The sequence below is a fragment of the Solea solea genome, chromosome 15 (assembly GCF_958295425.1).
Source record: "Solea solea chromosome 15, fSolSol10.1, whole genome shotgun sequence".
Classification (NCBI taxonomy): domain Eukaryota; kingdom Metazoa; phylum Chordata; class Actinopteri; order Pleuronectiformes; family Soleidae; genus Solea; species Solea solea.
This window is the reverse complement of record NC_081148.1, coordinates 5,658,872-5,684,352: the sequence shown is the minus strand read 5'-3', so window position 1 is coordinate 5,684,352 and position 25,481 is coordinate 5,658,872. Positions and strand designations below refer to the sequence as shown.

At 39.6% G+C, this 25,481-nt stretch overlaps 3 protein-coding genes across 6 annotated transcripts; 1 reads left to right on the top strand and 2 right to left on the bottom strand.

Annotated features, from left to right (window-relative positions):
- Positions 1-1,771: 1,771 nt before the first annotated feature.
- On the bottom strand, positions 1,772-5,531 carry LOC131473994 (cytochrome c). Its single transcript, XM_058651685.1, has 3 exons — positions 5,383-5,531; positions 3,748-3,944; positions 1,772-2,975 (listed from the first exon to the last, which is right to left on the bottom strand). The coding sequence occupies exons 2-3, from the start codon at positions 3,914-3,916 to the stop codon at positions 2,830-2,832; spliced, it is 315 nt and encodes a 104-aa protein (XP_058507668.1). The 5' UTR covers positions 3,917-3,944; positions 5,383-5,531; the 3' UTR covers positions 1,772-2,829.
- Positions 5,532-7,890: 2,359 nt separating this feature from the next.
- Positions 7,891-17,704, top strand: rbm45 (RNA binding motif protein 45). 4 transcript variants are annotated; one of them, XM_058651684.1, is made up of 11 exons: positions 7,891-8,239; positions 9,724-9,846; positions 10,666-10,792; positions 10,962-11,114; positions 12,378-12,548; positions 12,919-13,048; positions 13,871-13,964; positions 14,494-14,651; positions 14,967-15,042; positions 15,590-15,724; positions 17,142-17,704. In XM_058651684.1, the coding sequence occupies exons 1-10, from the start codon at positions 7,964-7,966 to the stop codon at positions 15,704-15,706; spliced, it is 1,425 nt and encodes a 474-aa protein (XP_058507667.1). In that variant the 5' UTR covers positions 7,891-7,963; the 3' UTR covers positions 15,707-15,724; positions 17,142-17,704. The 4 variants fall into 4 exon arrangements, with proteins under 4 accessions (XP_058507667.1, XP_058507666.1, XP_058507664.1 ...); XM_058651683.1 differs by having other exon boundaries at positions 16,157-17,704; XM_058651681.1 differs by having other exon boundaries at positions 15,590-15,729.
- A 1,352-nt stretch (positions 17,705-19,056) lies between these two features.
- On the bottom strand, positions 19,057-24,602 carry zc3h15 (zinc finger CCCH-type containing 15). Its single transcript, XM_058652370.1, has 11 exons — positions 24,401-24,602; positions 22,951-23,043; positions 22,552-22,651; positions 22,313-22,465; positions 21,617-21,711; positions 21,355-21,534; positions 21,116-21,196; positions 20,956-21,021; positions 20,761-20,871; positions 20,195-20,339; positions 19,057-20,104 (listed from the first exon to the last, which is right to left on the bottom strand). Exons 1-11 carry the CDS (start codon positions 24,473-24,475, stop codon positions 19,905-19,907), a joined length of 1,299 nt encoding a protein of 432 aa, XP_058508353.1. The 5' UTR covers positions 24,476-24,602; the 3' UTR covers positions 19,057-19,904.
- Between the last annotated feature and the right edge of the window lie 879 nt (positions 24,603-25,481).

Sequence of the window (25,481 nt, the reverse complement as noted above, 5' to 3'; positions counted from 1 at the left end):
CAATGCTCCCTGGGCGCTACTCAGTGTGGCAGCCCACTGCTCCTAATTCTAGGATGGGTCAAATGCAGAGGAATACTTTCCCTAAGGGGATTAATGAAATAAAATTCTTAATTCTTAAGACCATAACTACTACATGCACACATCTCTGTTGTCTTTGCCTACCACACTGTGTTGTTCCCTAACTCGTTTCCCTAACTTTAACCATCACAACTAAATGCCTAACCCTAATCTTTACCCTAACCTTGAGCTAAACCCAATTCTAACCCTAAAACCAAAGTCTAAATCTCCTCACTTTTCAAAAATCTCCTCACTCTTTATGGTTTATAACTTGTTGGTTCTCATAAAGACACAATAACACACACACAGGTGACGCTTAACCACAACCACTCAATGCTTAACCTAACCACAATTAAAATATTAGCCCTAACCTCTCAGAAATAAGGTTCTGCCTCATTAGCACCAGGTTTTGGTCTCTATGAGCACTAGTGGTACTGACAAAGTCAGTGTTTATGCCAGAAAAATGTCCAAAAGAGGTGAAAAACACAAGCACACACACACACACACACACTTTTCTGTAGTTGAGAGGTCAGACCTCTCCTGAAAAACCCAATAAACCAAAGCCTCACCACACACACACACACACACACACACACACAGAAAGGCATGTACAGACACACGTGTGCATACAGCCAGCTGTAAACAAGTATCTCCTCTCTGAGACAAAAATACATTTGACATTTGATCCAAACATAAGTGTTATTTTTAAACGGCGTGTGCAGTGTTCTTTAATTTCCAGCATAGATGAGTGCATTTACTTAGGTTGCCTAGGAGACAGTGTGCAGGCAGATCCACCCAGGTTCTTGTTAAGTGGACTTTGATCATGGGGAAACATGACAGGACACAGGACCTGTCTGTGCTGGCCTCAGCTGACTCTTCCCAGAAAGACCTCACAAGAGGTGTGGGCTTATCTAACACCATCACACTATATGATCTCACTGTATGGTTATATGGCCTTCACTTTGCGCTTATCTTATCTTATCTGCGATGCCTGTATTTACACAGGTCAGGAAAATCTCTAGGGATGTGCAGCGAGCAGGTTGTAAAACAGAAAAGATGACTCCCGTTTCGAGAGTCATTAGATCAGGAGTGTCAAACTCAAATGACCATGGGGGCCAATGAGCAGCTAGTCTGGTGAAGAGGGGGCTGGACTAGAGACAAAAACGAGGGAAAAATCAACTGTTCATTAGCAGGTGCACAATATGAAACTTAAACTTATAACACAATATTGCATCATGATATCGCAATAAAGATATCCATGGTGATATTTCATCGAAATTTCAAAGTAAAAGTGCTTGTTCTGACATGGAATGATGAATACTACACAGTAAGAGCATATTAATGATGCAAACTAAATCTATTCCTATCAAAAACAGATAACTAAATCTGAAATGAAGTGAATAAAAACGTGAACAACCACAATTAAAACACCATACAAGCTCATAATGTTGAACTACATTTAATAATGCAGTAATTGCAATAGTAATATTTAATATTGCTACAAAATACTGGTAGCAAACATATTTAGTATTATATTCTGTTAATATTCTTTAATTAATTTAAATATTAATTTAATTAATTAAACTTACACATATAATAACATGACTAGTTGGTTTTTAACGGGAAAGGAGGGAGTTTAGTAAATGTTACACAGCTACAGCTCTAACAACATCAGATTCTGAATATTAGTTATAAAAACACTCAGGCAGACACGTTTCTGGATGTTTTCTTTTAATTGACCCTTTAAGCATCCTGTCCACAACCACGCAAAATATCTACCACATTGTCATACTTGTGCATGTGCATACAGTATATTGCTGTGTATACCGGAACAACAGACAATTCCATCAAAAATACTTTACAGATTCAGTTTACAATAAAATAAGTTAAAATCATATTCTTTCAGGCCTGTGAAACCAGGTAAATAACAACAATCTTTCTTCAGTCCAGATGATGCCCTTGGTAGTTTGTTCCTTAAAGTATACAGTACCGGTAATTACACAACATTGTTAGGCATGGTGATTGTGTGTCTGCTGATTTCACAGCGTAGTAGTGGTCAGTTTGAAGGCATTCATATCGACTGTATCTCAAACCCACAATTCTTAGCTGCAAGGAGTCACATCGTGGTAAAGAATATGAAGTCTGAGGAACCTGCAGAGCATTACTGACAAGTGGAGGCTTCTGATGGTCAACATTTAAAAACAGACAAGAGAAAGATGGAAAACATTCACTCCATCAGTATTTGTAAAAAGATCAGAAACTCCGCTTGGCGTAGATCGAGTATAAGCACCATTTAACCAGCATTTAACCAGCAACTACATCTATCCTCTGTACCATTATGATGCAACTGATATGAGATAACCTTTGGATTTTACAGTTTTAGAATTAGCTTGATGGAAGATGGCTTGGCTAGCAGAAAGTACTACACATTGTCATGGAAATCAGAATAAGTGACAGGTCAGGTGACACATCACAGCGAGCAATTATAGATAAGGTTATTCATTTATTTTTTCTTTTCCTTTAAACCAAAATATAGATTCACAAAGACAGACTGTAGTTTTTATGTTTGGCCACTTGAAAGACTGATTCATCTGACCATACAGGTGGAGGGACGCTTAACTGTGAACTCACAATAAGTCCCACTTTTTTTTACTATTTAAAACCATTTAGATGTCTCCACAAACTGACTAAACATAGAAACTCATTTATCATGGACAAGCCTGAAAATAAACAAAAAATAAAATAACGTTATATAGTCTTCTTAGGACTTGTTCACGATGTTGCAGATTTAAGGTATGCAATGAGGTCCTGGCGCTCTCCCTTCTTCTTGATGCCAGCAAAGATCATTTTGGTTCCCGGGATGTATTTCTTGGGATTTTCCAGGTACTCCATCAGGGTGTCTTCACCCCACACGATACCTGTGAAAGACAAAGCGGTGATGAATGCTAGATAATAGCCCTCTAGTATCTGAGCTCAAAGCAGGAGGGGAACAGATACAAGTGGCTAGAGGTCAACTAATGGAAAACCCATATAGCATAAACTGATATTATAGTTAGTGACGAAACAAACAAGTCAGAAAATTAAACAATAATAATGGCAACTCACTTAGAATTTGCTGTGTTTCTTTTTATTATCACTTTTACTTATATCTCTGTAGGCTTCAGTTCAGGCTTTCAAGTGTTGACAAAATGAATTATATATATTGTTTTCATTAACATACTCTCATATATTACATATCTACAAATACAAAAAAAGCAACTCATGACTTAAACATAAACAGATAGATAGAGCTCTAATAAAATACGATCTTTGAATTAATGTAACTATTTCTAATTTACACTAACTTCAAACTACAGTTTATAGTTAGAATTACTACATGGTAATCTTCAATAGTGAGGCGTAGGCAACTGTACTCGCTTGAGATAAGCTGAAGATGATTCACGTCTCATCAAAGACACTTCTTCAGCTTTGACTAACTGATGGAAAAACTCAAGTATTCTCTGAAGGTCAGAAACCCACGTCCAGTTGCTTCAGCTAACTACTGAAGAAGACTCTGACCTGGACGACTGAGAGCCTTCACAATCACACTACACTGTAAATAAAGATCTTTAGCTTCAGCTCAGACATTAATTGATATCCAGAGTAGAGGGTTCATCGACGCACCATTTAACCACCAGTAAGTGAACATACCTTTACTCTTGTTGGCATCTGTGTACGAGAAGCCATCAGCCTGCCCGGTCTTGCGACCGAACAGACCCCAGAGGTTGGGGCCAACCTTGTGCTTGCCATTCTGCTCTACTGTGTGGCACTGGGCACACTTCTGGACAAAAGCCTTCTTTCCCTTTGCAATGTCACCCATCGTCAGCAGATATGAGAGATAGGACAAACTGAAAAAAGAAAAGAAAAAAGACAAATTGGTTAAAATATGTAAGTGAGTATGTGTATCATGCAGACCCGTGAATGCAGCTGCACGTTTTCTATTCATAGTCCTTGGACAGGAAGCTCATAACTGTTTCACCCGCGCCATGTTGTGAGGAAGGTCGTTTAAGGGTGACAACTCTATATGAGCAGTTCTCTCTTTATCCTGCCTCCAAACAGTCGTGTCACTGTGCGGAACGTTGGCACAGTGCCGAGGTCATTTCAAACAAATCGGCCACCAGGGAACACGGGTAAAGCACGTTCGCCAGGCTCCCGTTGCCTCCTCCTTACGTCACTCTATCGAACGCGCCTGGTTTGTTGAGTATATAACTGGTTCATTCACAACCGGAGCCAGATCACGTGTTTAAACGGTGAAGCCCATAGTGCGGTTGTGATACATGACACCGGTGTTGCGGAAAACATCATCACTTGTTTTGTCCTCAAATGACGAAAACCGTCACTGAACAACTACCTCATAAACTAAGGCATACTATTATTACATCATATTACATATTACACACGTAAATATCTGGTTTAATGCTTTAAACACGGTTTAAGGGAAACATTGTTACGAGGGCTACCAGTTTCGTAACACCACCACCGGCTTGAGGGTGTCCTTACCTAACCTCAGTGTTCACCCACGGCACACAGACAAAGCACGACTGCCAAACACGACACCTAGTGTTTCGACTATTCATGCAGAAATACAACATTAACCACTGCCATATGTAATATTCAACTTATACAAAACACTGTTTAAATAGTTAACGTATAAGTCACCATGTCAGCTAAATAACTACATAAGATTGATTGACTAATTAGTCAATCAATTCATTAAAGATAATATACAATAATTCATTTGGATAATATGTTATTCATGGTACCGCAGCTCAGGAAGAACCTGACCAACATGGCGGGCCACCTTCTCATACAGCACCAAGGACACGCAGGACAACTTTCATCACAAAGTAAAAGCATCTTCCCCGTACACACAGATGATTAGTGTGATATTAGTTTCTGTTTGACAGCGCGAACTGGCTTTATCAGTGAGGCTGGCGTCATGCGGGTATGTGTAATACACCTAAGCCGTCAAGGATGCTTCAATGTCGGTGTCTGCTACAATAACCCCACCGCTACCACGAGAACACTGGGGACGTGTGGTTTGCTTGAATGTCTTAATAAAAAAAGGTTTACTATTAAAAGTCACTGTCAAATAACAGCCCAGGCGTTACTACTTATGTTAACGTAACGAGCTATTCACCAACATGGCCGCTAACTTAGGCTTCTATGGAGGGCTTACCCATTCTAGAAAATTCTGTATAAAACGGTATCATTCTAGATGACATAGCGACACAGTCGGCAACTCCTTGCTACAACCATTCACCAGAGAGACACAAAAAAACATACCTTTAAGTTACGATGTTTCGAGTTAGATCCACGCCGTCCGTAGTCGCTTCTTCTCTCCTCCGTTTAACGGTCTCCCTGACGGGCGTAAAGAAGGTCACTTGGTGTGGAGGTACCGGTTTTTGACGTCACCACCCAATCACGTGCTGGGCGATTACATGCGAACCGTGACGTGTTCCCGTTACACCGGCCGAGTCCCATTTCAACAGAGAGGAACTTTCTCACCCGCGTTCATCCTTTCAAATTCCCTTTGAAGTCGCTCGACTTTTGACAGTATGACATTCACATATAAAACGAGGGTGTGAATAAACAACACCTAATTAAAAATAGCAAACATCCTAGGAGAGGAGACGAGGATCTTGATTAGGAAACGAAGTGTGATTTTGTGCTGGTGCCTCTCGTGGCATTCCAAAGCATTCATTATAGTAAAAGGCACCTGCTGAGGATGCCTTATAAGGATCCTCAGCAAGTGAACAAACTCACTATGTTTAAATACCTACAGTATGTTTAAACTCTGTTTAGTTACAAAGAAATACATCATTTTTGCTTTTTTACATATATCTTTGCAGTTTTTACACTTAAACACTTACTCTTCTGTTCAACACGGAAGCATTTGGCTTTTCTTCATCTAATAAACTCACTGTCCTCACTAGACTTAACTATCTTAACATTATACCACCATAATAAACAGGTCAAAATAATCTTTGTTAGGACCCATAGATTACTAACATTATTGTGAATGCCACGTCACAATCCACGCTATTGTTTCCCTGCCTGGTTCTTTTTACCAGACAATGACTCAGACTGACTCGCCCAGCAATTGTTTCATCCCTATTGTACTTCCTTCTTTCTTACAGTTCACTCTTAAAACGTAACCGTCTCTGTGGTAACCAAACTAAATTTGGAGTGCCCCCATATTCTAGCCTTTATGGTAGAACCCTCAATACAGCTAAAATCAAGCACATATGCCGACATCCGGTTTTCAAAACAAAACGTTAAAATGCGTATTATGTAATCCACAACAGGAAAGGAAAATAAGAACACTAAATGTCAGGGGATTCGTGTTTTTCTTTTTTAAGTTTTTTTTAAATTTATTTGGGCCCATTGCAAAATATAAAACAAAAGTATAAAACCAAATTGCTCCATAATGTCTGGCAATGACTCACATATCTGAGTCCAGGACGTCTCTGACTACACACATTCTGAAAATAACTCTGATTTGTATAATCTTAAAGAAATTCCAAATTTAGCGTCCCCTATCTGTATATTCATGTGACGAAAATTAGATGCGCTATAAAAAAAAAAACACTAGCTCCGTAATTTCTAGTAATGACTTACATATCTGAGTTCAGGACATCAGTGATGACCCACATTCAGAAAATCTATCAGGTTTACTGTATAAAGAAATTTTACAATTTATTTTATAACGTCCACCATCTTAATATTATTCTGTGACTTTTAATTTGAAAGTTCTCTGAATGGATTCAATGATTTTCAGTATGCAGAGATGTCCTGAAGTCATTTTCATTGACCATCACCAGAAATTATGGAGCTTCAATGTTCAATGTTTTTTTTAATGGCTCCAAAAGCTCCATAAATGTTTGTGCTTTTACACTCATGTAAAAATACACTTATTTCCTCAAATAGACTTAAGCTTTATTAACGTTTTATTGTGAAAACCGGATGTCCACAACTCTGCATGTGCGCTCGCTCTCGAGGTCAAACGGTATTCTACCATAAGGGCTAGAATATGGGGGCAATCCTATTGTAGCCTGGTTTGACCGCAGTGAAACACATTCAGCCACACACGTCGACTTGTGTAATCTCTCTCTATTGGCAGGACAGTCTTTAAGCACGCGGAAGCGGCTGGTTTGCGACACGTCTGTCACATTTCTACCGCACTGCACACACTGGAACATCTGCTAAGTTAAGGTGACATTGCGCTCCTTTCATCATGTGGCAGGTGACATTTTACACCAAAGGAATTTAAAAACTATACTTGGGTGCCCTGAGTGAGTCACCTGCAAGGTTCGAAGCCTCTCAAGGTAACCGTTGGTTACGCAGACGTGCCCTTCTTCTTCTTCTTCTTCTTCCTTTACATTCCGGCAGGTTGTACACTCAGAGGTGCAATGCTGCCCTCCATAGATCGAAGTTCCCAATCTCATTACGACATACTACACTGCTACTACGTCGTACAGACAAACAAACGTTCCATACATTAATAGAGAGATATTCATCATTACCGTTGTTGTGACTATGTTTATTTCCCCCACCTGTTGTGAAATATATTCGACTTCTGCAGCTTACTCCCGTACAGTAGGTGTCAGTACACGTCTACAGCTTTACCGACAACCGTAAAACTATCATAATGAATTGACAAAATAAAACATTCTGATAATTCAAAATAGATACAAATACAAACACGGAAATAAATACATGCCATTTTGTATCTTGATGTTTTTATTTTTATTTTTTTATTTTATGATTGCCAAAATAACATTTCGAAACAGGAAGTTCCGGGGAGCACTTGAAAGCAGCACCAACAAGTACAGCTCGCTTATCGTCAGAGCGGTGGTTCACAAAGATGGAGGACTACACAGCTAAGCAAGGGATCGAAAACCTCGACGACCCTCCAAACAGCCGCCTGTTTGTGGTCACAAGTCGAGCCATGACTGAAGATGCGCTGCGAGACAGTTTCTCCGTGTTCGGTGAAATTCAGGGCGTGTGGGTCGTCAAAGACAAGCAGACAAAGGAATCCAAGGGAGTCTGCTACGTGAAGTTCGCCAAATCTTCTCATGCCTGCTTGGCTATGGAGGAAATGCACGGCAAAGTGCTGGTGGAAGGAACCAAACCCGTCAAGGTAACGACAGCTGCCGCCAAGAAGTTCACTTGTATGTTTGAACTGGAACTAAAACCGATGAATTATAGTATACACGTAGCTCATAGCTTGTTAGCACACTACAATTTGGCTTGCTAAGGGTGGAGGAGGGGTGCCGAATTAGGGCGGTACAATTCAGTTTATCGCTAAATCGTCGTCATCGCGATATTAACATACATTAACAACATCAACAACTGTAGTGAGTGCATATTCACTTCCTGGGGACTGGAATGACCTCACTGTTGCACTTAACTGCTGTTTTAATATTGTTTATTATGTTTTACTATTTTTACTGTTGTTTTAGTCTTTTTGTACGGTGACCTTGAGTGACCTGACATTTGTGTATATAAAATGTATTATTATAATAAATAACTGATATGCAGTTACATTTACGTGGACACTGTAACCTGACGTGACCTAATTTCAGAATAAGAAATGTTTCATTATGTTAACATTTAGTCAAGAGTATATTTCATTATGGCTGCAAAACTTATTCGATTATGAATCAGTTTGTCTCTTATTTTGATAATTGATTAATTGGTATGAGTGTTTTTTCAACAATTAAGCAATAACAAGTTTCCTGATTTTTCAGCTTCTTAAATATGAATCATTTCTGGTTTATTTGCTCCATGTAACAAATAAATCGTTTAAAGTTGAAATCATTTTGGTTTCTGGACAAAGCATTTGAGAACATTATTATTTCCAGGTTTGATTAACACGATTGACATTTTTCAAAATGTTCTGACATTCCACAGACCAAATGATTCGATTAATCAATCATGAAAATAATCGTTAGTTGCAGCCCCATATTTCATTAATATCCCCATTTTCTGAGCATAGTGCGATCTTATGTGCTGACTACCAACCAGAACAAAATGGAAAGCTTAAAATTCAGGTTAGATTATTTCCATCAAACTACATGTTATTGTGTTGATAGTTTCAGAAGCAAACGCTTGAAAATGTAGGCACATTTATCGAAAACTGGCAATCTGCATACTACATACTACAAAGAGAAGGGGGGGAAGTGTAATGAATTGGTATAAGACTCATAAATCATTATTTCGTTCATGTGAAAGGATGGTGTATATGTGAAATCCAGTAGTACAATATAACAATTATATCAAATTAAAGTAATTTCAATTTACAAAATTATTGATTAATTCTACAGATTTGAATGTGTTTTAGTCTCAGGAACCGTCTGCCTGTAATCTACCTTTTTAATTGGATTGTAGCATAAGCTTTTAGAAAGTGCACTAACACAGATAACGTGTTGAAATGTTACTTTAACTTGTTTTACAGGCTTTTTATTGCAGTGCACAATATCACATATTTTATCATCTGGAAAATCTGGGATCATTTTTGGGATAAATAATGTGGATTAATGATGTAATGTAATGGAGCATACTTTGTTTCACTGAATGTCTGTATAATGTAATGTTATTTTTCTTCTCTGGTCATTTGTGTAGGTATTCATTGCCCAGTCACGGTCTTCAAATAGGCACAGAGATGTGGAGGATGAAGAACTCACCAGAATCTTTGTAATGATCCCCAAAACCTTCACAGAGGATGATCTCAAAGACACATTTAAAGTAAGTACAGCATCCCCCACAGTTTGTGCTTTCACGTCTCATCAACAGTTTGTCATCTCCTAGCTGCTAGAAACACTTTAGTGTTGATTAATTTAGCTATTAGGGATGGGCATGAGTATTCGATTATTTGCTTGATTTTAAAAAGTCAATCAGTTACTGTTGCTATTCATAATATATTATAAAGATACAAAACCATTTTTTAAGAAGTGATTGCATTAATGAAAACAAATCTTTATATTCTATTCACTTCCTAATTTGTGGTGCATCTATTATCAGAATGTGGCTGCAGCAACTTAGTGGAATTTCGTTTGTGTTTGTGCAGAAGTTGTGTGGAATTTATGGGATTTCTTGAATGGACTTTGAACCTGTATTGTACTGTTCAATATTTGAATAGTGTTTTTGATCATTCTTGTTAGTTGTAACCGGCTTGTTCAAAAACAAAATGTTCCAACTGTGCGGCAGGCACTTGCAAACCTTGTCTTTTTCTTTTTCCGATATCAGTCGCCAGTGTTTTTTGGCCAGTATCGATCAAAAAACACATGACTTTTCAACATCAGCAGCAGGATTTCCCAACATTTCTGTTTTAGGTGCTCCAAAGCTTGAGGGTAGTGTATCCTGCAGGCGTAACCACATCAAATGTGATGCATGTTAAAATGAATATGTGCTCGTGTGGATGCAGCATTAGTCTCCATGTAAAATAAAACAAAATAAAAACATTAATTTCTCTTAATTTTTTTAAACATTTTAATTGCAAGCCGTGTGTGATTAAATGATGTGTAATAATGTCCCCCCTCTGTGTCCTGTCGGTCTCTCTTACAGGAATATGGTGATATTGAATATTGTGTGATCATTAAGAACAAGTTCACAGGGGAAAGTAAAGGTTTGGGCTACGTCAGATACTACAAACCCTCGCAGGCTGCTGTCGCTATAGAGAACTGTGACAAAAGTAAGTCTGTTTTTTAATTATTTGCAATAGAAAATTTCCTGTGAAATGTAAATTTTTTGTATTTGTAGTCAATCCCTATAAATAACTTTTAACAGTTTTGTTGTGTGTTTTCTAGTTTGAATGTTTATCACTGTTTAATGATAATACTAATAATAATGGTGCGTTTTAGCTTACAGAGCCATCCTGGCTGAACCTCGGACCAAGAACACAGTGACGGAAGATTACTCTTCTGGACCGCCCAGGGGAGATTACATGGGTGGTAACGACTCCAACAACCAGTACGCACTCCCGGCACTCCCTTCACTCCCAGCACTCCCTATGGGTATGTCGTTTAGTTTTCTTTCTTTTATATTTGCATTTAAGGTTTCAGGGTTTTTCAAGTCTAAAATGGGCAGTGGAATGAAAGTTGTCGTGCGTTATCACTGATAATTATTTAAAGATGGAGAAAAACATGATTCCTTCCACACCAGGGCTGCAACGATAAATATATTGGTAAATAACTCGCCCACTTTTTTGATCATTGTTAAAACACGTACATGTGTATTTGAATGAAGGGCAGCGGGAGCCACATCTATTCTCATGCAATCACAGGAGAAACAGTCGAGATGCATTTTAATGCCAGGTGTGAACAGTGGTGCTTAATCTTGGCTGTGTGCAAATGGCACAATGAGGTTAATGGAAGGTCTAAACAGGACCTGATTGTCTGCGATTTAAACAAGATCTTCAAAGGATGTTGTTGTTTCAGTATCTTGGAAATACCAGTTTATGCCATTTACTGCATTTTATAAATCATTTGTAGTCACAGACCCACCCCTTCCAACATTGGATTGGAGGTTCAGTTCAATCATTTTTATAGAGAGAAGAGAAACCCAGCTGTTCACACAATGATCAAACACCAGGCGTCAGTGGAGAGGAAAATCCAGAACCAGACTCAGACTTGAAAATCTGCCTCGACCGGTTGGGTTGAAAGGACAGAAAGGGAGAAGAGAAAGTGAAAGGGAGGAAAGAGAGAGACCAGAAGCAGATGTACATATCTATATAGGGCTTCAGGGTTTGGGGGTACTGTAGGATTTGGCCACAGACTTTGAAAACCCCCCCCCCCCATTTTAGCAGTGATTTTTAAACTCCTCCACTGATCTCCAGGTGGCAGTATCGTGCTGCAGAACACAGCACTACATCAGGAGTAAACATAGACGTAAACATCAGAGGTAACCTGTTGTTAGGAAAATAATCTGTCCAAAAACACTTTGTAAGTGAGACCAAAAAAGATTTCTTGTGTCCATCCTTTTTAGATATATCTTTTTTTTTTTTTTAGATTTTATTAATCCCCTTAGGGAAATTATTCTCAGTCTCAGAGCGACTGATATTCTCTGCATTTGACCCATCCTAGAATTAGGAGCAGTGGGCTGCCACACTGAGTAGCGCCCGGGGAGCATTGGGAGTTGGGTACCTTGCTCAGGGGTACCCCAGCCCTTTTTTGGCCGGGTGAGGATTTTGAACCAGCGACCTTCCGGAGTTTAGGAAGCTCTTCCTGCCTCTGTCTTTGTCCTGTTTTTAAATGCTTGTGTCCCGATTCTGTCTCCAGCCGATCCCGGGAACTACCCGGTCATGGACTATCGCTCCACTGATTACACACGGTGCCTGATGATGTCAACGCGGGCTGCGATGACTCAAGAGCAGATCTTTGCTCTGTTTGACATCATTCCTGGGATGGAGTACTGTGAACTACAGAGAGACTCTTATGGAATGAGCAAAGGTCAGTGGTTCAACTCGGGACACGATTGTCAACGTGACGTTTATCAAGTACTTGGGAACTGGAGAAAGCCCTGAAATGAGCTGGCACCAGAATTATTAAGGTAGCATTAGCAGTTAATCTGTTGAAATGTTTATTATTAAATAAAGGTAATAATTTAGTTAGCGATTGGTCATCAATTGTTCAGCCCTATTTGTTGTTCATTGGCTTCTTGGTCAATTGACAGATATTTCTGTGATTAACCTTTAAATATAAAAACTTAATTTATTTCCTTGATTTTACTGAAATAATTCACTTAATCTTGACATTGACATGTTTAAACTGTTTATTCTGATGACTCAAAATGTAAACATGTACGTGTGTGTGTCCTCAGGTCACGCATTGATTCGTTATGGTAATCTGGGATCAGCAGTTTATGCCAAGGACAAGCTGAATGGCTTTGAATATCCACCTGGAAACAGACTGGTAGTAACTTTTGTTGACGACGGAGAGGACCGCAGCAGGTACACACACACGCACACACACACAGTCTTATCAAATTCGTTTACTAGTAAGCGAACAGGGCCAGGAGTTAATGGAGGCATGAAGTGGAAGTGCCCTTTAAAGGTAATACATTCATTAATTTTAGAAAATGTGCGACAAAAAATGCCACAGATAATTAAAGGAGCCAGTGCGACACACACACACACACGCTGAGGAAAATCTTGTGTGAACAGTCGTGTGAAGAATCAAACCTTCAGTGGAATGAACAGGTTAAGATGGAGGTTAGAGTCGGCTGTGGTAATGTCTAAAGTTCAGGAGGCACAGATGTTAGTCTGTCATTTAAATGAAGCGACATGGAGGCAGATGATCCACGGTGGCGACCCCTAAAGGGTTAAACAGTTTGTCATATAAATACTTGATAAAAAAAAAACATAAATATAAATGACACTAAACAAAGTCTACAGGCCTTTAGTTTGTATATGAACGGTGACGCCAATCAACGGCACCAAAGTGCAAACAATGTAGAGGCGGAGCTCATCATACTGTCTCTGTTCACACACAAAGGTGAATAGAAAGGAAGAGAATTAAAGAATAGAAGTACCACGGAACAAAATGGTGTCTTGGGATGAAATGTGTTGAGTCAGCATCTAGGAATGATGACTTGGTGCTTAGTCATTTTTACTGAATAAAAAAAGTGTGACTTGATAATCTGGTTTGCAAATGGTCCGAGGTTCTTGTCCTGCTTTACAGAAGCACTGTGTTTCAACTCGTCTCTGTAAAATGTCTCCCATGCAGTTTTTGTTGCACAGTCGTCAACGGTCCGTGTTTGTGTCTGTGTGTAGTCCCGTAGGACGGATGGCCATGCAGTTTGTGGCGACTCAGATGATGTCCTCGGCGTGGAACGGACCTTCAAACAATCAAGGGATGAAACCACCCGTAAGCTCTTCTGATCAACACCTGCTACACAAACTGGGCTGGGTCTCAAACTGAGCCAATAATCACGCAGCATTGTCGTAACACAGGCCTGACCCAGGACTTTACCGTTCCAAACTGTACCGGACTGTACCATGATACTGAAACACGGCTTCAGTTGTGGCAGAATTGTGTTACTGTGATATTCTCATCATCATGGGCCATGCGTCGCATCATATCTGGAGTCAGCCTGTGATTCCCAGCACGAACATTCAGCACGTTTTGCATTTATTAACTCAAAGTGAAGTTTTTCTATGTTTTCATTCGACTTGCTGTCACTTCAAAATCAAAACAACTCTCCCTGTAAATAATCTCTCACTTAATAACTGCTCTGGATAATTACTCCTCGAGGCTTCCTCTGACACTAATGACATTTTACATTATTAATGAAAGAAAGTTGGTAATTACACAAGATCCAGCGCACCCAATCTTGGAGCTGATATATTTTCTACAATTAGATGTGTAAAAAAAGTTTATATTTTATATCCTCCAGCCTTTTGCCCCTCCCGCTCCAATGTCTCGGGTTCAGACCGACGTCAGCCTCCCTCCGCACAAGAAGCTGGCTGCACCTGACAGTAAATCCAAGGAGCGCTTGTTCATCGTGTTCAGCCCCTCCCCGCTGCCCCCGGACATACTGGAAGATGTCTTCTGGTGAGTGCACTTCTAATTTGACCTAATTCTAACTTTGTGAAAGTGTGCTTTTCAGGCTAATCCTCAAACATTTTCTATTTATTGTCCTAAAAAGTGCTAGTCCATTAAGCAGAAGGTGAAGAGTTCAGTCGATCACAACTCTTAAACACAGTCACTGCAAATTACAGTGGATGAGGGCATCAAGCTAAGTGCTGCTAAATGACAGCGTAATGCCGCTATAAGAACGACACATGGGCGCATCAGCGTTAACTGATGTTTCTGCAGCAAACTGAATGTTGTTTTTTGTTTTTCTTGCCCTTGCCGGTCTCCGTGCAGCCGCTATGGTTCGCTCATCGAGGTCCACCTGGTTCCGGGCAGGAAAGTGGGCTACATAAAGTATGCAGACAAACAGGTGAGACGACAAACAAACCGAAGAGGAAACGACATGTTAGGTGTTAATTAGTTTTAGATTGGTTTTAATTCAATTAGCTCTGCACAATTAATCCAATCGCAGAGTGAGTCCCGTGTGATTATATCACTGCAGACTAGAGGTGCAATTTTAATGAAATAAAGAGAGTGGCCGTGTTTATCTCATTAAAAGTTCAGGCACGGCAAAGCAATCGATCCTCAGACATTCTGTACAAATATGAGTCTCTCTGACCTCGTGTTATTTTTTAAATGTTTGTGTGTTTACAAAGTTATACCGGTTACATTTAGAAAAGTTTAAGAAGTAAGAATATAACTTCTAAAAGCGTGATCAGTAATCTTTGTATTTTTTTTTTTTAATTGAAAAGTTCTCATACTCGGAATGTAATGTATTGACACAGTTGCAAATGTCAATGTTGCCTGTAATGTTAGATTAGATGGATCAACAGGTAACTTTGTAAACCACATGAAGTTTGTGTTCCTAAACACTGCCTAATGTCTCTCCTCTCCTTCCTCCTCACGTCCATCATCAGTGCGCAGACGACGCCATGGCGGCGCTCCACGGTCGGGTCGTCAACGGGGTAAAGATGAAGGTGATGCTCGCCGATCCTCCCCGAGAGGAATCGCACAAACGTCCTCGTACCTATTAGGACCACGAGACGATAAATGTGCGGTAAGTGCCAAAGTTCTCTGTTGCAGGGACAACACAGTATGTATGTATGATGCCATTGTGTGTTTTTATTAAGATTGCTTTATTTATACCTGTGGTGACAAAAACAGCAGGAAACGAAGGAACAGCAACAATGCAGTAATGCTAAGATTAGAAATATCTAAGCTCGCATACTGCAGACTTGAGATTTGTTATTTTATTGTTGCGGTTTCAGCCAGAAAAATGACCTGCGACAACCTGCTACCATTGGACTATTATACCAGCTGTCAATCATACTGGTGTCATCATTTATCGTCTGTTTTCCAGTAAATGGGAACATAATTCACTAAATTAACATCATTTGCTCTTGAAGACCTGAAACTAGTGTTTGAGCATTAATTACTGTTGTATTTAAAGTGACTTTAACAGATTTTTCTCCTTTTGTAACTAGCGGAGTTGCCCCCTGGTGGCCATTCAATATATTCTTACTTGTGGGTTATCATCAGACGTCAAACAGACAGAAAGCATCCATTTTTTTATATACGGTCTATGTTTGTTACACGTATTGTTTGTATAAACACACACTATAGATTTATAGCTATTTTTCTTCAGTAGTTGGCTGTAGGCGACTGGACTTGCTTGAGTTGAGTTCAACAATAATGCAGAAATTGTCCACTTAAGGCAGTTTAAGTCAAAGTTTTATCAAAAAAGAAATAAAATATTCATTTGAAACTCCAAACAATGTCCTTACTAAAATCACAGTTAGTCAGTCATGTGATGTGTTGGGACTTCACGTCTTTTATTATTCAGTAATTCTTTGTGTAATGTAATGTAATTTATTTTTCAAGACAGGAACAATGCACAATAAAACCTTAATCTTAAAGAGAATATGCAGTGTGTGTATTAAGATGCCGTTTCACTTCATATATGAGACAGTTGAGTGTCCACTAGGGGTGGGAATCACAGAGTACCTCACAATGCGATACATGGTCCACGATACCAGTAATATCTTGATACAACGATTCCGTGATGATCAATATATTGCAGTACAATAATATAGCAGTGCATCACAATAATTGTCTAACTGAAAAAAAGTCCATGTATGTAACGTGGATGGAGCATCTCTTGACGTAGCTTTCCCCGCCATCATCCCACCGTAAACTCCCTCGTCTTCGGGCCAGATAACTTGCGCCCACGTTTCCCTCATTCACCGGGTAGCGACGTGTTAACTGTTCATTTTAGAGCGCCTATCGATGATTGTATTGCGTGTTAAAGGACAACGATATATCGATATTTTGACCCACCCCTAGTGTCCGCCTGCATGTCTTCCACACACCTGTCAGTATTGTGATCCTCAGCCTAACATCAACAAGTTTCTAATGATACTTGAGTTGTTTCTCTCCCCGTGAATAACACTGCAGCTTCTTGTTCCCTAGGCGACTGTTGTCATGACACAATGACACCTGACCTGACAGACCCGACCGACATCAACACCTGCTCCTGACCCCTGACACGAACTTTGACCACCTGTCTGACCTTACTTCTGGTCAGTGACCTTGCTGTGACTCACTGGTACAATAGGTCTGTGAACAGCATCATCACATCCAGTGTAGTGTGTTTGTGGTCCCTTTAGGTGATTTTATGCTTCTTTCCTTTAGCCTTGACTCTTGTTTTGGCTCCAAACAGCCCGACTAGCCCGTGTACAGCAGCAGTGCCCCTTCATTTCTCAACTGACACCTGCTTAAACATTTCATTTCTAGTGTATGTCTAGAGCTTCTTTTTAAAAAATCGGCAGAAGCTGCAATCTGATCACGAGTTATAACAACAAGCATGATGTATAATGCTGAATTTAGACAGTTAGGTGTCTTTGCCCTCCTTTTCCTTCTCTTAATTGCTTTGCCGTTTTTATCTCATGTTGAGCTCAGTCCAACTGTTTCTTAATCTGAAACTGTACATGTCTTTTTGTCTCAGTGAAAATAAACGTTGGGTTCAAACACCAGTCCGTCTGCCTCATCCTTTCTTTTTAGAGCCACGCGTCGAGTAATTGGAGGCGATTGTTGCCGACAATTATAGTTTTAATGACATTTTCTTAAAGGTGAACTGTCTGATCTGGACGCTCCCTGATGGTTTCAAATCCTTTTATGATTCAATTTTCCCGTCGCACTGACAATTTATAGATTTGTCTCTTTTGAGCTCATTACATGGTTGTTTTGTTTCATTTGTTCTGCTCAATAAAGTGTGCGTTTCAGAACGGCAGCAAAACAACATCAACATAAAAGTCCTGTTTACCTTATAATACTTACTGACCACTTTGTTAGGTACACAGTAAAGTGTCACCTGGTGTGGGTTTCCTGCTGCTTCAAGGCCCATTGTGTTGTATGTGTGTGTTCAGAGATGGTTTTGACCTCTAACTCTCTGTAGAGTCCAGAGATGGTCGTGTACGCAAATCACAGTAAACCAGAACATTAATGTATTAATGTTCAAAGTTAAAACACCTTTTTTTTTTTTTTCCATTCCATGCTGGTTTGAACTTCAGCGAACCTAATAAAGTGGTCAGGGTGTGGTTTGTGAAATACGAGATACATTTTAATTTGTCATGTAACATTTCATTGATGAAGTATTATTCAAACCATAGTCTATATTAGAGGGAGATGCATGAATGTTTTTGTTCTCTTGTAGGGAGAAAAAAAGTGAAAGTTTCTCAAATATACAGAGTGTTGAACACACTTAAGAATCAAATCACTTTTTTTTTTTTTTTAGGTCATTTTAAATTGTCAGGTATTTGTTTTTGCTGTAATTATTCATCCTGTTCAAACGGTCATTAGAGAATTTCTGTCTCATCGACAGTAGTTTTGGTTTGAACTTATCATTTTACAGGTGTCTGACCGGACTAGGGTGGCAACGATTAATCAGGTACCAAGTTTATCAGCAACTATTTTGATAATAGAGGTTCTTTTGTTTTTATAATCTCAAATTGTCGGTTTTTTCAGCTTTTTTAAATATTAATATTTTTTGCTTTCCTTGCTCCGCATTACATATAAAAATCATTAAAATTATAAAAACAATCGTTATAGTTGCAGCCTTCTTGTTACAACCTGGGTAAACTGAATCAATGTAATAAAAAACTGTTTAATTTGAAGTCTTTTACTTTGATTGCATGCTGTCAAATGTGATCTTTCATCTCCAAAGAATAAAATCTACTAGTTTCCTTGTGTTGCACTTAAATCTGTGCCATGTCTTGCATTTCTAAATGTATTCCCATATTAATCAAACACAAATCATCATACATGAAAATGTTAGTTTGTAATCTAAAAAAATATAAAATTAATGGATCTTAACACACACACAGGATGTACAGTAATCTTTTATTTCTTCAGGAGGCAACTCATGAGAATATTATTTACAATATTGTGGAGGCAGAATGGGATCATTTGGTTTACCTGCAGGGGATGAAGTATTATAGCACTAATCTAGTCTCAGATGATTTAGACACTAGGTATTAACTTTCCCTCAAAGTTTGGTGAATTTCACCAAACATTCCCAATAAGAGATTTCACATGATTTGTTGAGAAGAAAAAAGGGAAAGTGCTGACATTCTCCCAACTACTGCATTTATTTTGGTATAAGAGCAAATGCTACTGCTGTTGATTTCCCACACTGTACGACTTCACTTTATATAATGTTATTAATTTTACAGAGGCTGTTCTCAGCAGTCCACTCTCACAGGTATGGATGGTGCTTTCATTTCGAAGCCTCTGCAGTGTCTCCCTCAGCAAATCACTGAGTTCAATATTTAACTGATAAGGTTGAGAAGCGCTCGGAGTCTAATTCACCAAAAGCAATTTTGACTTAAAACCGTGTTGAGCAACAGAAGTGCACAACAACAACAGCAGCAGGCAAATTCTCTTCGACGGGAAACTGCCAAGCATTGGCCCTGATTAACCCTGATTGGCCCTGCTGTGGAAATGAGGACACTCCATGGACAGAGATGGTTACGGTGGGATGTGAAAGGGGCGATACAGAAAATGGGAACGAGACGGGCAGTGATGTCACGATATAATCAGGCTTTATTTACTGGAGTCTCTGAAATTTAAAATCATTTAAACATCCGGTCTCTGTTGTTTAGCTCCATGCATCCATCAGTCCGCCCCCCCGTTTGACATTTAGTCTGTCCCAACTGCCTTCACACGAGCTTCCTCTCAATCCTCCAGCGCCAGTGTGTTGAGTTCCTCGTCGAGCTCCTCTAGATCTTCACCTGTGAACAGGTTCTCATCCACTGGCACCTCCTCTTCCTCTTCCTCCTCCTCGTCCTCCTCGCCTTCACCGTCATTTCCTCCTCCCTCTGCCCCCGATAGTCCATTGGTCTCAGCTCCACCGCAAGCTCCGTTCACCTGCTCCTCTGTAAGTGGAAGAGATTGTCGTTTTTTTCTTTTCTTATAACACATCAGTTTTATGTGGGAGGCAGAAATCACACGACTTGTCTTCTTACCACCGTCCTCGGTTGGCTCGTTCTTCTTCTTCTTCTTCTTCTGAGAGGCGAAACGGTCCATGGATGCCATGGTAATTCCCGTGTTGTCGACCTCTTGTGGAACAAAACGTGATAGGTCTATGTCCTGGATGTCTGTGTCGGTAACCTGCAATAAAAAAAACAAAAACAATACATTGTAGATTTAAAGGCACATGACACAAAAAATATGACACATTTTTCTTTTGTTTATTAGCATCAATTTACAATAAAAACAGCCACAGCAGGTCTGTTTGTGTCTTCACATGACTGCATGTTCCCTCACTGTTCTGACTCAAACTGGTCATTTAAGAACTGATGTCATTGGGAAAAAAAACATGAAACACTGCCGTCATGTGAGCAGAATGTGATGCACATCACAGTAATCATGGATATTTGTAACAGGTGGAGCAGTTTTCTTCTGAAAAGACTGCGTATGATCAGGTGGTAAAAGCATTAGCACAAGTGTGTTTCACACAGCTAAAAATTATCAACTGACAACTCCATCATATTATTTATTATTAGAAAAGTATGAATAATTCCATCATTACCTCTTGCTCGTCATCTTCATATGTGTCCTCGTCATATCGGGTGTCATCTGCTTCAGCATCGTCGTCGTCGATCAGCTCTGGACGGAACTCAAACACCTCACGGCCACTCACCTACACATCCACACATTCCGTTAAATTCTACATTATTAAATATCTGCATTAAGGTCAATGTCTGAAAGACAGAGCCAAACTTACTGTTAGCGACTTTCCAGCCTTAAAGTCGGCCTTCTTCTTCTCCATCTCCATCATGGCTTTTTCCACCTGTCAATCAACAGCACAAAGTTACATCTTTCAGGAATCCAGTTTCCTGATTTAGTCATTGAATAATAAAAAAAGAGAAGTACAATGTCCCAACCTTCTCCTGCCTTTTCCTCTTCTTCCATGCCAGGAAAGTCTCCAGCGTGATCCGAGTCACACTGGGACCCAGAGCTGCTCGCTGCAGGGACACACACAGAGAAACAGATATTGAGGACTGGTCCAGTCATGCAGTAGGTGGGTGTTTTTGAAAACAAGTCCAAAGGTGCTGTCAAAAGCATGCCATATCATGTCCATGAACAGTTTTCTGCATCCCTCCATCCATCCATCCATCCTTACCTCATTTTCTATCAGTTCCTCCATCGATATTTCATCCTCTTTCTCCTCCTTCTTCTTGTCTTTCTTCAGAACAAACCCTGGTGGCAGAGCGTGCCGGTACATGCAGTTATCACCCCCTGGACACACCCAGAACCAGCCATACTTATTGCCCTCAATGGCCTCCAAGAAGAACTTGCACACCTGCAGACAAAGACAAACAATACATGTGTAACTAACACTGTCTTTATTCAACGTTTGCCACCGATCAGCTGAACAGACTCACAATTTGTGTCGTTTTGGCCTTCTTCTTCTCGGCTTCTGCGTGCTTTTTGTTCACCACCTCCTCCAGCTTTTTCTCATCCCAGTTGTCCATCGTGTCTGAACACAACACAAAAGCCACACCATACATAATTATAAAAACAATAAAGGTTAGGTGCATGTCAATTAGGATCCGAGCCATGTTATTACTGAAGTCTCCTTCATGCTAAAAGTATACACAAATATACACAGGATTTTTCATAAACCCGAGCGAAGCCACTTAAAAAGGGGGAGAAAAACACCGCACCCGATTCAACCACTGGCAACAAGAATGGTGTTAATTCCCTAACATCATCCATGTGTCAGAGGAAGACATCACCATGGAACTCAGTCACAATGTTACTTTGGGTCCTCTTTTAATCATGGGGTTCATTAGATCTGGCTGATGGAATGAAAAATATTGAGCACTGTTCATAGCTGTCCTAAAAATGAAGGTTCTCTGCAAGCATTCATGTTTCACAGCTATGTAAACAACAGGAACATTTAAACCTGGGATAGTTCAAGCTCCTGTCTGCGTAAATTATGTTCACATTTAGAAGGAAAATGGACAAGAAAATATAGAAGCCCCTGAACTACACATGGTCCCAGCCAAATTCCAATTCATCACATAAACTCTACATAATGATACACAGTACATTCGTCAGCTATGCTATGCACTCACCTTTCTCCAGGTCTTCGTCTCTTTCATCCACGTAAAGACTCCTCTTCTCACATTTCCTCTCCATTGACAAATCGTGGCTGAACTTGCATTTGTCACCTTTCGTGCACTGGCCCTGCTTAAAGAACGCACACAGCACCGACTTTGGGTCGACGCCTGAAGAGAAGAGAGAAGACGTGTGACGTCATCATTAGTTAAACTAATACTGATCAACGTGCTGTCACAGTCTGATGGTGCATTACCTTTGCTGACTTTCTGGGCAGCGACTACAGGTTTAAACAGCTCATTGAGTTCGTCCAACTCTTTCTTCTTATCAATCTTCTTACCAGTCTTGTCCGTGTCCTGGAGAGAGAGAGATGCATTTACACCGCATGAACTTGCACCATGAATGAGGAACCTTTACACAAACACTGCTTTACCACTGACATCGGGGGCTAAATGAAATCCTGGCGAAATACTAAAAAGTTCCTGCTTAAGGGAGCAGAAGTTTACACAGATACATTAACCCTTGCGGTGGTGTTTGGAGAGATGAAGGTGCTAGACAGGTCAAGCACTTTGCATTGCTTGTTTGTTTGTTTCCTCACTTTATTGGAACATTTCTAATTTCTTTGCAAAATTCACAAGACTACAATTCTTCTAACCTGTTTTACACTTTGTTTGACTTGATGGGTAACATTCTTAATAAACTTCTGTTGTTTGGCCCCCTTCTTGTTCTTCAATCCGAATGTCTTGTCCTAAGAAAACAAACACAAAACAGTTAATTTCCAATTTATATGTTCATGTACTTGAAATTACTTTATTAAAAATCTTGAATCTTAAATCAACAAAACACAAAGAATTAACACAGCATGTCACAGCACAGAGCTCAAAGGCCGACTGTGTAATTTTGTCCTTTCTCTGATTTTTTTAATTGATTAGCTCTATGGGTCATAAAAAGTCAGAAGGGAGAAAATTGTCTCTCAGTGCTTCCTTAAGCTAAAATGAAAATCAATGCCTTAAAAATGTCTAAAAATCACTGATTGACTTGACATCGACTTAAAACAAAACAGTGCATCAACACCGCTTCTTGTGTTACTGTGTTTTGTTTGACCAATATTGTTTTAATAATATTCTGCCCTCCATACCACCAACTACTTGGTAGGCAGAGAATTGGTTAAGCAATTGCAATGAGGGACACTGCAATGTATTCTCTTTATTTAAAATTTGACTTTACTATTGTTCTTTATTTACTTACTTACTTCAACAATCCAGGCATACAATGAGGGGTGTTATTATTTTGAGAAGCAGAATATCTTTAAAGAGGAGCTTTAAGATGTTCAACTTAAAAATAAAATCATGTCGTTGGCATGTCATGACAACATAGAACCCACTACATGAAGACTTGTAGCATCACATAATACAGTAATTCTCATTATATCGCAATTCATTTTTTGGAAACATTTAACATTATAGCTTATTTATCTGTCATTCAGCACCAGTAAGTCAGATCAAGCAACTTCTTTCCCGTTATATTTCCTCCTCTACACAAAACCAATCACACAACTAAATATGTAGAAAATGTATCGATATTTGCCAGTTAACTATACATTTAAACCTGATGGAAACAATTTATTGTTTCATGTCAAACACTAGCTTCATGTAGCCGCTGCAACAGGCTAACCCTCATATATGGACCTCATCTAACTGTGGGCCTTTCAGACACAGACCTGCCACATTTAGTTCCCTAACTTGGCCAAGATCAATCAAATAATTCATAATAACATCGATTGCTTAAGTTACACTAAAGCTTATTATTTCAGCTATGGACACACAGCGACATTATTACGTAAGTGAGAACACCTTCAGCGGCGGCACGGCCCTGTTAGCTTGGCCTAGCTGGCAAGCTCGCTCAATGTCGTATTTTAACGAACATCGCTTTCATTGAGGATCATAACAATCATTTAAACAAGTACCGACTACTTAAAAGACAACATTTGAAGTGTGCGCTCCACTTGTCAGCACGAGTGTTAGCTTCGGTTAGCGTACGTGCGGAACGCTATCTTATCAGCTAAGGCTAAACGCCGACATGCTAACTCGTGTAATTTGTTTTACCTCAATTATCTTTTCTTTCTTCTTCTCTTGAGTTTTTTTATTTCCCGTGGGTGGAACGGGTTTCTTCGGAGGCATGTTGGCTCAAGTTTAACTGCTGGATAAGAGGCGTGCGGTTGGCCGAGTGAGGTTTATTTGAATGTGGTGTTTCGGCTGGGAGCACTTGGTGCTAGCACGCTACAGCAACGGCGCTAATACGCCACATGTGAGTTGTTGATGTGCTTTGGCGTCATCGCGCAGCCCGCAAGGCATGTCGGGAACTGTAGTCTAAAATTACGTTAACTAGCTAACAACTGCTTAAGATAGCATACTTGCTATTTCACTTGTACTGTAAATAGACACTATGTGATAAATTCACAAATAAAGTTATAACTATCATCACTAGAACATATATATAAGAATGACTCAAAGACATTCTGATGACATCACATAAAAGGCTTTAGTGGAGCAGCATCACTTAGGTAAATGATTTGGGCCCTTTTCTGAAAATAAAGGGCAACTTCGACTGTGTTTAAGACCTTTGAACTGTGATTTCTGACTTGAATGTAACATGTGATTGGGAACTGTGGAGGGCAGCAATGTACCTCTTAGTGTAGAGTAGGGGTGGGAATCACAGGATACTTGATGATACCATAGACACACGATACATGTTCAACAATACCAATTATATCGTGATATAACAATTCTGTGATAATCAATATTTTGCAACGCAATCATGTAGCGATACATCACGATAACTGGATTGGGCATCTTTTAAAGTATTAAAAAACTCCCTCTTCTTCGGTTAGGTAACTTCCCCCCAAGTTTTCCTCATTCATTTGAGCAGCGCTGCCGCGAGGAGATATGAAGTAGTGACGACCAGCATATGAAACTGGTTTATTCTAATTTACTTTAGTTGTCTCCTAATGAATGGCTCTATTAATCATAAGTCTATTTTACCCCAACCGAAAATTGATCAAACAAAAACACATACAATCGTTTTAAACAGATATATATTAAAAAAGTTTGTTTCACATGGACAAACTAAGCACCTTTTGAATTATGATGATAACTGTAGGCTACCGTAGGTTCTCCTACATACCTG

Bases quoted from the DNA above. Each gene is read 5' to 3' on its own strand.
- LOC131473994 (XM_058651685.1), bottom strand. From the start codon at position 3,916: ATGGGTGACATTGCAAAGGGAAAGAAGGCTTTTGTCCAGAAGTGTGCC. The intron at 2,976-3,747 runs GTATGTTCACTT...TGTCTTTCACAG, and splicing joins AGATGCCAACAAGAGTAAAG to GTATCGTGTGGGGTGAAGAC.
- zc3h15 (XM_058652370.1), bottom strand. From the start codon at position 24,475: ATGCCTCCGAAGAAACCCGTTCCACCCACGGGAAATAAAAAAACTCAA. The intron at 20,872-20,955 runs GTAAGTTTGGCT...GTGGATGTGTAG, and splicing joins AGGCTGGAAAGTCGCTAACA to GTGAGTGGCCGTGAGGTGTT. The intron at 20,105-20,194 runs GTAAGAAGACAA...TTCCACTTACAG, and splicing joins CGAGCCAACCGAGGACGGTG to AGGAGCAGGTGAACGGAGCT.
- rbm45 (XM_058651684.1), top strand. From the start codon at position 7,964: ATGGAGGACTACACAGCTAAGCAAGGGATCGAAAACCTCGACGACCCT. The intron at 11,115-12,377 runs GTATGTCGTTTA...TTCTGTCTCCAG, and splicing joins ACTCCCAGCACTCCCTATGG to CCGATCCCGGGAACTACCCG. The intron at 15,043-15,589 runs GTGAGACGACAA...GTCCATCATCAG, and splicing joins TAAAGTATGCAGACAAACAG to TGCGCAGACGACGCCATGGC.